At 43.5% G+C, this 12,111-nt stretch overlaps 1 protein-coding gene across 1 annotated transcript in view; it reads left to right on the forward strand.

Moving 5' to 3' along the window:
• The window catches only part of ric1 (RIC1 homolog, RAB6A GEF complex partner 1), a 54,414-nt gene that overhangs the window by 31,865 nt on the left and 10,438 nt on the right, over positions 1-12,111 (forward strand). The window contains exons 4-17 of the mRNA XM_053649217.1: positions 385-492; positions 1,311-1,453; positions 1,635-1,771; positions 2,854-2,945; positions 4,249-4,337; positions 6,579-6,723; positions 7,070-7,118; positions 7,516-7,653; positions 8,264-8,425; positions 8,924-8,962; positions 9,154-9,264; positions 9,913-10,002; positions 11,122-11,282; positions 11,675-11,807. Coding sequence (XP_053505192.1) covers positions 385-492; positions 1,311-1,453; positions 1,635-1,771; positions 2,854-2,945; positions 4,249-4,337; positions 6,579-6,723; positions 7,070-7,118; positions 7,516-7,653; positions 8,264-8,425; positions 8,924-8,962; positions 9,154-9,264; positions 9,913-10,002; positions 11,122-11,282; positions 11,675-11,807 — 1,597 coding nt within the window. The remainder of the gene's footprint in view (positions 1-384; positions 493-1,310; positions 1,454-1,634; positions 1,772-2,853; positions 2,946-4,248; positions 4,338-6,578; positions 6,724-7,069; positions 7,119-7,515; positions 7,654-8,263; positions 8,426-8,923; positions 8,963-9,153; positions 9,265-9,912; positions 10,003-11,121; positions 11,283-11,674; positions 11,808-12,111) is intronic.

Raw genomic sequence — 12,111 nt, forward strand, 5'->3', positions numbered from 1 at the left:
ACACACGCTCGCTCTCTCTCTCTCTCTTGAGAGACTTGGAGCCAGTGCATTCTCCAGGGAAGCAGTAGACATTAACACATGTAATTGCCAGTCTGAAGATGACAAGACTATAAAAGATGTAGCTCGTCATGTTGCAGAGAAACCACAAAGTCAGCAGCTCACACTGGAGACTCCTTCCACGCGTTCACACACGTAGCCTTAGATTACGTACATTTTCCTCCATACAAGTCCCTGTGAACAAGCTGCTGTTATATGTCTGAGTTTAAACTAACTTTCAAACCAATCGTATGTAACGGATGGGGTATAATAATAATAATAATAATAATAATAATAGTGTTTTGGTGTAAAGTTCACTATTTTTTCTTTGTTGGTGTGTGTGCGTAGGGGTAGTGTGCGTGTGAAGGTTACTCCCGGGTATAAAGAGGAACAATGTGCTCCTGCTCTCAGTGTGGAAATGAAGAAACCAGTTGACCTGGAGGCTCCTATTACCAGGTACACACTCAAATACACAATTATCCATGTCAAAAATCTGCATGTCCTCTTTACAGTCCTTTTTCTGGATCAAACCGGATGTGGAGACTTAACCTGTATGTGTTGATTAAACCACGTCGGGGACTCATTTGCTTCATGCCACTCGAAATGTGCCATTTCTAAGCAAATACGTTTGACTTGTATTCAAGTAAACAGATGTAATAGCCCAATCTGCTTGTCCACGCGGCCCAAGTTACAATGGGATTTGTGTCTCAATCCCACTCTGCTACATAAGTCACGTTTCATCAGTGATTCCCCCATACTGTCCTCAAATGGCTTCGGCCTAATCGGAGCTATCTTCCAGCTTATGGATCAGGTCACTTGGCAATGATGATCAATTCTAGGATTATAGATGATACTATATAGATATTTGTGGTGTTCGTGTATCTTCCTCACATCGCTCTCGCACCTCTACCTCGTTATGTATTTATTTTTTTCTTTTGTAATAGCGAATTGCTCGTTGCTCACGGTGGACGGTTGCACATCACATCTGGATTTTAGTTGTGCATTTCCCTTGGACCTTAGTTGTCTCTGTGTGCTATTCGTGCACTCTTTTTTTTTTCTTTTTTCCTTCCTTTCCCCACGTTAGTCATTGCTGTGCAGAATCAGGTTGTAATACGAATGCAATAGCCATATCATGAGTTGTGAGACATGGGCTGGTGATGCTGAAATTTGTAATGAGGAATGTGATGTGCTTGTGTGCTATAACGTCGTGAGACGAGTGTAACGGTCATGTACTGATCTAGTTTTTTCTCACTCTCTCTCTCTCTCTTTCTCAGTCTTCAGTCACTGCAGGAGGATTTGTTGGTGTGTACGGCTGATGGCTACCTGCACATGTTGCACTGGGACGGAGTGTGTAACGGCCGGAGAGCTGTAAACCTCAGCACCATTCCTTTCTCTCTGGACCTGCAGTCCTCACGCGGTCAGATTTTTATTCACGAAATTCCTCGACGTTAATACATTTTACACGGCTGATAAATATATGAGACCGTGATACACATGATCCGCTTCATTTGTTCTGTTCTTGTTTATTTTTCAAAACTGTCGCATGATTTGTTCATGTAAAGGATCTTTTTGCGCGCGCGTGTGTGTGTGTGTGTCAGGTGGTCCGTGTTTGGATCTGAATGGCGTCCACATCAGAGAGATGGAGTACTGTATGACGTTAGACGGTTTTGCCGTCGTGCTCGACGACGGAAGACTCGGCTTCATCACGCCGACCGCTAACAGGTTCTCCACCGAGGTGAGGACTTGTGGAAAACGTGTACAAGCCTGGGATCGGAGCAAATGTGAATCAGATTCATCCATTTCTCTGAAGGGGAAAGGGGACACGATATGAAAGACTGACATTTGTGTACTTTTAACTTTGCCCAGGGAATTTGCAAGCCTCGCTCTTGTAAACCAGAAGAAGGGAAACCATTGAAGAAGCGGCGGCTTATTAAGTATCGGTCGCATCCGAATTGCTGGTTTCTTACTGTTGCACATCTGAGTGGGGGGGAAGGAAACTTGTTTCTCTGCATTCGCACTTCTGCATTTCCTAATGTCTGAATTAAGCGTTGGGTTTTGTGCAGATTTCGCTATAGTCATGCTTCATGTGCTTTCTAAAAGCACCCAAACAAAAGAGAGGGAAGTAAAAAAAAACGGAAATAAAGCGCAAGTCGCAGAGCTACCGTCTAGCACGAATGCGAGCGCACGCTGTCAGAGGTTGTGGATTGCAAAATCAGTCCCTCACAGACACTAGTCAAAATGCTGACCGTGCACGAGGCTTTAAAATCAGTGCAAAGTGAAAATGCGAACATGTCCTCAAATAAGAAATTACAGCGTCGCGCTCATGATGTACACGCATCCTAGCGCGTTCATAACACACTGTGACATAAGTTCGAGTCCCAGCCATGCCACAAGTGTCGATCACAGCACCGCCAGCTGATCGTTCGCGTCTGTGAGCTTGTGTATGCAGAAGACGACGGATAGCGCTTTCCTGTGAGTGTGTCATGTGAGCAGCGATTCGAAATGGGGAAATGGGTTTTGTTTTTTATTCTCCAACTTGGAGCATGTTTTCAAAATGATTTGAAAACTAAATTTTTCACACAAAAAAAACCCCCCTCCCTCCTTATACGTGTCGACGGGGCCTTAACGTTAATCATGTCGCGTTTGTGTGAAACTGCGTAAATGTTAAACGTGTGGTCACATGACACCTCGCAAGTTTTATTCCGTTTTTAAAGAAGACGCTTGCGTAGACGTAGGCGTGCGAACGTAGGCATGTAGGGAGCGTGAATAATTAGACGTGTGTGAACTTCTAATTATAAGGTGTTTCTCTGTGTGTAGCAGTTGCAGGGCGTTTGGGCAGCGGATGTGACGGACGGCACGTGCGTAGCAGTGAACAACCAATACAGACTGATGGCTTTCGGCTGCGCCAGGTACGAGTGTGTGTGAGGGACAGTGCGTACTGTTGTCCGGCGTACCTCCTTCGTCTGTGTGTGTCTGTTATTTAATTAGAGCCGAAGATTGTCCGGAGTCGAAGATGCGGATCTCACACACGCCTTAGCTGAGTGACTCAAGTAGTGGCAAAACAGTGGACACCTGCAACTTTTACATATTAGATCAGAGTGTGAATGTCTGTGTGGTTCAGAGATAAGAGCTTGGGTCGACCTAATAAAAGATGTACAGCTAAACTGAACCGAACAATAACACTCCAAATGACACACAAATACTGAGACAGTTTTTAGTTCACCTCTAGAGGCCGCTCTCGTGACGGGTCCAGCAGTCGGTTATCGGTGCTGATTAACCGGCGAAGCCAATCGATCGGTCGACTTTTAGAGACTGGTGGACGTTGTTAAATCCCACACGTAGTACGTTGCTCTGCTCGTGCACAGCCATGCTCCTTTGCATAAAGAAACCCCCATAAATCAACATATATGATCAGACAACTTCCCTCAAAAAATGTCGGTAGCCTGCACGTGGCACTGCTCATTACGGACGAATGTCAGAAGATCTGAAAAGATGAACTTCACAGACAGTGACGTACGGATACTGTACTTTTCCGTGATGAGGAAACTTTGACACTGGAGACTCCTTCCACGTATGTTAAATAAACCCCTTAAATCTCCCTAGAAACAATAACATCAGAACGAGCGCGTTAACACAAACCTTGTAGAAAACGAATCCGTACCTTCTGATCACATTCAAGGGTTTGAACTGGGGGGGAAAAGAGCGCTGCGGTATATTTCCAAATAAAGCCAAGCAGTCTTGGATTTTTCATGTGCTAAACAGCAGACGAGGCTCACGTGAAAAATGTCCCGATCAGTAAAGGAGAGGAATGTGGCTGTTTTTCATCTCGTCGTAGCAGCGACGCATCACACGCTTCTTTTAAATGTTTGTTGACAACTGGGGCAGCTTCCAGCTGTGCGTGTCAAGTTTTTCCAGTGGAATAGATTCAATAGTTTATGAAATCAAATTGTGCCGTTAACAAGGAGATTGAATCACATAAAAAAAATGTGTGTGTGTGTGTGAGACCGAGAGAGAGAGAGACCGGGGGGGAGAGAGCGAGAGGGAGAGATTTCAGATGGAAAATCTTGGTGCAAGCATGTATGAGATTTTTTGGATGATGATGATATTTGTATATTGTTATTGGATGATGTACTGGGATGGGCTTACTAAGAATGTTTTGCTGTAACATGGAGAAAAATAGACTCTGTGTGTGTGTGTGTGTGTGTGTTTTAGTGGCTCTGTGTTGGTCTACATGATCGACAACACTACAGGATCAATGCAGCTGTCACACAAATTGGAGTTAAGCCCCAAACACTACCCAGGTAAGTTTCTCACACACACACACACACACACACACACACAGTTTGTGCAGGTGCAAGTTTTGTGACGGTTGCTTCATTCATCACTATTCTCCTTTGCCATTTTTTTTAATTAGTATTTTAGCAAAGACCAAGAATGTAGGAGGCTCAGGTGAAATGTAAGCAAAGTAAATAATAAAGGTAGCTTTGCCACAGACAGATTTTGTGTGTGTGTGTGCGCGTGTGTGTGTGCAGTTTTCACTAATCAGGTCCATTCACTAAAAGCAGTTATGTTGTTTTGTCCTTTTGTTGTAGACCTAAATTACATAGTTTTTAAAAAAAAAAAGTGCTGCGTATTTACATAAACAATCTGGTTGTCAATTAAATCGTTTGGATTTGCATTTTTGTTTTGGTGGACAGGTTCGTCCAATTTTGTGTAAAGGTTTGAGTCGTAAAAGTGCTGAGGTTTTAGCGCAACCCCTTTTCGTCATAAAACGTTGTAAATGCTGGCAGATTTCCCGCTTCCGTTTCCCATGTTCAGCCCTGATCTCATACATGACATGCATGACAAGAAAATTCCAGAAAGTCAAGATAACGGACCCAGATTTGTGGTAAACAAAATGCCGGCTCTTTCCCAGCATAATCCCTCAATGATTACACTTGAGTTGACCCAAAAACTTCACTTGGTATCTCCAGGACTAGAAGAGTGGAGGGTGGAGGGAGTTGGGGGGAGTCAGTTTCTCAGCAAGAATGATTTAATTACAAAGCGTTTTTGACACTTGCACAATATCACCGTCTTTTCAGGATGGCACTATTTATAACCACAAAACAATTGAAGACCCATAAACGATTGTGTTCAGGCTGTAGCTACCTCTGAGAAATCAATTTGCATGTGACTTACATACTGTTATCAAAAATGAGTTAAAAAAAAAAAAAAACAAGCGCTGCTCTTAGAGATTAAGCTGAAGTCAGAGGATGGACAGGGTAGAGTTGACCTCAACCCGGCAAAAAAAAAAAAAAAAGAAACGTCCCTTTTTCAGGAGACCGTATTTTAAAGATAATTTTGTAAAATCCGGATAAGCTTTTTTTTTTTACAGATCTTTATCGGAAAGGGTTTAAACGATGTTTTTCATGCTTGTTCGATGAACCATAAACAATTATTGCACGTGCACCTGTAGAACAGTCCTTAAGACATGAACAGTTTACAGGCGGGAGGCGATTAAGGTCACAGTTACAGTAACTTGGGACACTAAAGAGACCTTTCTACTGACTCTGAAAAACACCAGGAGAAAGATGTCTAGGGTTCCTGCTGACCTGCGTGAACATGCCATAGACCTGCTGCAGGGAGGCATGAGGACCGCAGATGTGGCCAGAGCAATAAACTGTAATGTGTGTAATGTAAGATGACTCAGACAGTGCTACAGGGAGACAGGAAGGACAGCTGATCGTCCTCGTAGTGGAAAATTACATGTAAGCGTGTGTCCCCCCCGAGACGTGATGGAGAACTTGTAAATGGAAGAGTGGGGTAACAATCTCACAGCAAGAACTGACCAATCTGGTGCAGTCCATGAGGACGAGATGCACTGTAGTACTTAAAGCAGCTGGAGGCCACCAGATACTGACTGTTAATTTGAATATTGACCCCCCTTTGTTCAGGGACTCATTATTCCATTTCTGTTCGTCAAACGTCTGTGAAACTCGTTCAGCTCATGTCTCAGCTGTTGAATGTTTTTATGTTAATACCTTGTTAAGAAACGTGCAGGAAATAAAAGCAGTTGAATGTGAGAGGACTTTTTGTTTTGCTGAGTTTATATGCTACTTTTACCTTATAAAATAGCCAGCTAGAACTCAAGTGGCAAGTTGTATCTTGATGTAATCCTTTTCGCTGATTTTTGTGATTTTTCTTTGCTGAGCTCATGTCTGAGTCACCTTTACTGATCGCCCAGAGCCATAAAATCGACTGAACCGTTCCAGTTAAAACTGCATGTGTGAAGGAGGGGTTTATAGGTTTGTTGTGTGTTGTACACTGCTTCCCCCTAGTGTAAGATAGGAGTAGAACACCTTGTTAATCTGTTGAGGTTTATCAGGGACTTTTCGGCTTGTCGTAGTGGTTATTGCGGGATTTTAGGGAGAATTTCTCTGTGAGAATTTCGTTTAGGGAGAATTTATTTTATTTTTGCGAGTTTCAATTAAGCACTAGCTAAACACTGCACGACGGTTCTCCCTTTTGTCTCTCCCTGACACTGTCTTTCCTTTCACTCTCAGATATCCATAATAAAACGGGTCCAGTTAAGCTAATCCGTTGGTCTCCGGACTGCAGCGTCGTCATGGTGACCTGGGCGTGTGGAGGTCTCTCTATGTGGAGTGTGTTTGGAGCTCATCTCGTCTGCACACTCGGAGAGGACTTCACGTGAGTCACACACACACACACTTCTTTTTAAAGCCTAGTCCTGATTAAAACAGGACAAAATCTACAAAAACTAGAACATTTTCAAAGCCCTTCACGACTTTGTGAACATTGTGCCTTGTTAAATGTAGCAATAAACACGACCTTTTATTTACTTGCAGTTTACCCATTTCGAAAGCCACAGTGTACGTTTTCTGTTCATCGTTTGGAAACGGGTCATGTTTTATGCACCAGTCAAGTGGAGGAGGTTCTAGTTTTAAATAAGAGAACCGTTTTGTTTTTGTTTTCTCATAGCGCTTTCTCTTTATAACTACTGCTTCCACATTTCTCTTCCTCTTTCTCTCCTCAGGTATCGATCGGATGGCACTAAGAAGGAGCCGCTGAAGATCAGCTCTATGGTGAAAACCTCTCGGCGCTTTTCAGTAGTCCGATTACTTACCCAGTAGCACGTCTTTTTATGAAGAGCCAAGTTTCAGCCCCAAAGTCCTGCTCTTTTAGTTGCCCTGTTTTGCTCGTTTTATCTTTCATAAGGTTTGAAATAAACTAGTACACAGGAAACCGACTAACCTGCGATTAGAACACGTGTGTTGGTGTAGTACAGGGGAGAAATAAAGGAGCAGGAATGAGGAAAGACTGATTTAACACAATGTCTCGTTATAAAAAAACAAACCTAGTTTGTTAGATGTGAAATTTGTGAGGTTTAAAATAATTATATGCTGTAAATATACACCTCAAATACAGGACCAGTGGTGTAGGTTGCTGTGACATCATTTCCTGATTGCATTCGCTTTTCAGAGCTGGGGGGCAGAGGGGTACCACCTGTGGGTGATCGGCAGCACCGAGGCGAGCACGGAGCAGTCCCCACAGTTAAGCCAGGCCTCTATCCTGCAATTTCAGTTCATCAAGAGCGCACTCACGGTCAATCCCTGTACGGTAAGAGCACACGCCTTCGTCAAGCATGCACAGTAGTATACGTGCTGAAATATAAAGCACACCCGAGGCAATACTTCTCGTTTGTTCGCAGTCGTTATCAAGTATTTCAGGAGAGGAATGTTCATTTCTGTACTTTCTTGAGCAGGTTTAGTCAATATCAGATGTTCTGACCACCAGATTATTAACAACACTGTATATTATCATGATTTTGTAAAATTATTATTATTATTGAGGAGCTACTTCTGGTACTTTTCAGAAAATTGCTGAGTGATATAATGTGCTTTAATCACCTAACCAATCAGGTTGCAGATGATTTTATTTGATGATAAAAAAAAAAAGAAGAAATATGACTTTTTGAGTGAAGATATGGAGATTGATGGGATGTCAAATCAGAGATATTTCAAAGTGGCATGTAAAGTCATGTCACTGTAGGAGACCGAGGTAGAGTAGATGCATCAGCGTTACTTCCCCCACCCCCCCCCCTTCAGTTATCAACCTCTTAATGTCATGCTTTGATTGCAGGGTTTATCAGACAGATAGCTGTACATTACATCAAAGCCACTCTCTTTCACACGCACAATGACTGCGTGCGCCGATATTTTGTGTGTAGAGTAATCAGGAGCAGGTGCTTCTCCACGGTGAGGATCGGCTCCTGATGACGTGTGGAGACGCTACGGTTCAGATGCACAACCAGGAGCAACACTCGGCACGGAGCGCAACCCACACACAGCTCAGCACTTTACTGGGACACAAACACTGGCACGTAGTGCAGGTACACACAACGCACCTGCCGCGCTAATAAGCGGACACCGTTTCGGACACATGGTCCGTTTTTAAATACATGCGCATACACTCCGAGGCAGGTAAACACACCTGCTGCACAAAAGTTTCATTGTATTTACATATGCGCTTTGATTTATGTATATACAAACACTAGCGCTCAAAAGTTGAGACACACTCATTCTTTATTTATGCGTAATAATAAAGTCATCAAAACTCTGGAGTAACACAAATGGAACTATGGGAATGATTTCAAAAAAATCTAGATGAAATAAAAATAATTAACTGTTTTAGCATCTTCAAAGTAGACAAGTTTAGGTCCTTGTTTGACATGATCTAAAACACTCCAGTGTTTCAGGCACAAATAAATATAAACTCGCAGTATTGTTGTATCTTAAAGCAGCTCAGTAATGGATCACTGATCCATTAATGTGTTGTGTATTCTGCAGTATATCGAAGTTAAAGCTTTGCTGGTTGTTTCTGTTTTCAGATTCACAGCACATATCTAGAAACAAACTGGCCAATACGGGTAAGTGGGTGGATGTGTGCGTGTGTCACTTTTGCAATTAGTGTAGTAGCCATTGTTGTAAGACCTAGCAAACGTGTGTTTTTGTTTCAAAGGACGACTTGCCTGGTATTCAGATTAATATATATATATATATATGTGTGTGTGTGTGTGTGTGTGTGTGTGTGTGTGTGTGTGTGTGTGTGTGTGTGTAGTTTGCAGCCATAGACTCAGCAGGTCAGTGCTTGGTGGTAGCGGGGAGACGTGGATTTGCACATTACTCGTTGTACACCAGGAAATGGAAACTGTTTGGAAACATCACACAGGTAAATATTGCCGTTATTTTCAAACATTAATTTGATCAGAAATTTTGTTTTCATTTGTAATGTCGACTCATCACCTATTTTAACACACAACACATGGAAGTCTTAACAGTTTTGCTCATTCTTAAAAGGGTAGTTCACCCCTAAAATGAAAAATCTCCCCCCCCCCCCCCCCCCTATAAAACTTTCAAGCTCCAAAAAGGTAATCAAAGTACCCCATGGGACTTCAGTGGTTGAATCCCAATTTTGTGAAGCGATACGAATGCTTTGTGTGCGCAAAAAAAATAACTAAAATGAAGTCTTTATTCCAAAAATATCTTCTCCGAAGCACGTTCACGACAGAACCACAACGCACGCGTGTTGTGTTGACGCGAGAGCGGACAAAAAGTCCTCCTCTATGTCGAACTCTGCAGAGATCTCTGTTACAAAGATCGTTCTATGTGATGCAGTTTGTGTACGGCGTCCGCTCTCGCGATACGACGGGACCTGGAAGTGCTGCATTTTTTTTTTTTACAGCAGTGGAAGAGGGATGCTGTACACAAACTCACAACCTGATTTCTCCAACCCCCCTCCCCACTCCACCAAATTTTTGGGTGAGCTATCCCTTGAGCAGTTTTCTTTTGTATTCCTTCATACCTGTGTGTATTGCAGGAACAGAGTATGACTGTGACCGGAGGTCTCACCTGGTGGAATGACTTCGTCGTCGTTGCCTGTTACAATTTCATCGACCGACAAGAGGAGGTACAACACCATAGTTTACATATAATTGGTTTCTTCAGTCACGATTCAGTAGCTATGGTACGTTATCAAATGTGCTTGTGCAGTCGGGTCCAAAACTGACCCCTGAGGTCAGTTTGTTTTCCCATGACGCCACGTCCCAAAGTGTTTTATTCATCCCATACCACAATGTTTTACCAACTCGAACGCTGTTTTTAATTAATGGGGGGGGGGGGGTCATAATTTTTATGTTTATAGTTAGATGTAACATTGTGGAACGTCTGCAAGATTAGTTCCTGTAATCACTTACCTTGTAACGCCTATAAACGGTCGTTTCTACGGAAGCCCTAAGCGACCACGCGTTAATAGATTATTTAATTTTTTTTATTCGTTCTTGCTTTCTCATGATATCGACATAACGAAGTTGTTTTCTCATGACCACGACGTTTCCGTGTACTCAACAGAGCATGCTGTTTTTATTGTTCCGGAGGCAGCAGAAGCTTAGCACAGTCTCGCACCATGGACGAACAGATTCGTTTTCACTTTTGATCAGGGACTCGCTCGAGCCGAAATGGCTGAATCGTGTCTGTCGGTGATTGACGACTTCTACGTTAGTGTCGGACATTTGAGAAAGGGACACCCCTCTCTCTCTCTCGATGCGGAGATAAAGTCCGTCTGTACAGCGGGAAATGATTACATTAACGATGCCCGTGGCGAAGACGCCAGCGTGCGTTTAACACCAGTTTCGTTCACAAGGCGCGAGGGATCCGGGGCTGGGGATTCACTTCCCGATGCCGCCCTGTGTGTGGAGTTTGCATGTTCTCCCCTTGCTTCAGGGGTTTCCTCCAGTTTCCTCCCCCAGTCCGAAGACATGCACTGTAGGCTGATCGGCATCTCTAAATTGTCCGTAGTGTATGAAAGGGCACAGTCACACACACACACACACATTCACACACCCAGGGTGTCATTCGCCCTCGGCCCCCCTCCCCACGGCACACCTCGTTCCCCGAGTTCCCTGGGATAGGCTCCAGGCTCCCCGCGACCCTGTGTACGCGATCCGTACAGAAAAGGCCCGGTATTGCTCAACATATTGTAAATGATTTCACTGATTCCTTGTTTAATTTTCTCCATTTTTGCGTGCAGCTAAGATTATATCTCCGCTCGTCGAACCTCGACAACGCCTTTGCAAGCGTTACAAAGCTGCACGCTGAAACTTTGCTGCTCAACGTGTTCAGAAACACAATCATTTTGTTTCGCACCGACTGCTCCATCTGCCTTTATAGCATCGAAATGAAGCAAGACAGGTAATTAACACGCACGCATGCACACACACACACGCACACACACACACCCACCAACCTGTCACACTACATACTTTCTCTCACCTTGTGTTGTGATACATAAAAACATATAGAAAGGATAATTGAGCTAAGTCATATTTATGTCATCATAGTTGTTTATCATTTTTAATTTAGCAGTAAAGCGACACACCTGGCAACACAGCTGGCCTACGCAGCTCCTACGTTCGGCTTCACTTTTTAAATGTCTCAGATATTTTTGGATTGTCAAGGGCTTTTGCAAAAATGTTGTACAATAATTAATATAATATTTTGACTTCTTGAAAACAAGCATGTCTTAAATCAAACGTGCTTTCAAACAGTATGATTTCTGATGTGTAATCTCTCTCGGTTCTCAGCTCTTCAGTGTCTGTAGATTTACTACAGGAAGTGTCGATGTCACGTTATATTCCTCATCCTGCACTGGTGGTTTCAGTCACACTCACTTCAGTCAGAACAGAGACGGGAATGTCACTGAAAACCACACAGCAGGTACAACACACACACACACACACACACACACACACACACACACACACACGAGCACTCACTTCAGTCAGAACAGAGACGGGAATGTCACTGAAAACCACACAGCAGGTACAACACACGCGCACGCGCACACACACACACACACACACACACACACACACACACACACACACACACGAGCACTCACTTCAGTCAGAACAGAGACGGGAATGTCACTGAAAACCACACAGCAGGTACAACACACACGCGCACGCACACACACACACACACACACACACACACACACGAGCACTCACTTCAGTCAGAA

The sequence above is a fragment of the Ictalurus furcatus genome, chromosome 18, assembly GCF_023375685.1.
Source record: "Ictalurus furcatus strain D&B chromosome 18, Billie_1.0, whole genome shotgun sequence".
Lineage (NCBI taxonomy): Eukaryota > Metazoa > Chordata > Actinopteri > Siluriformes > Ictaluridae > Ictalurus > Ictalurus furcatus.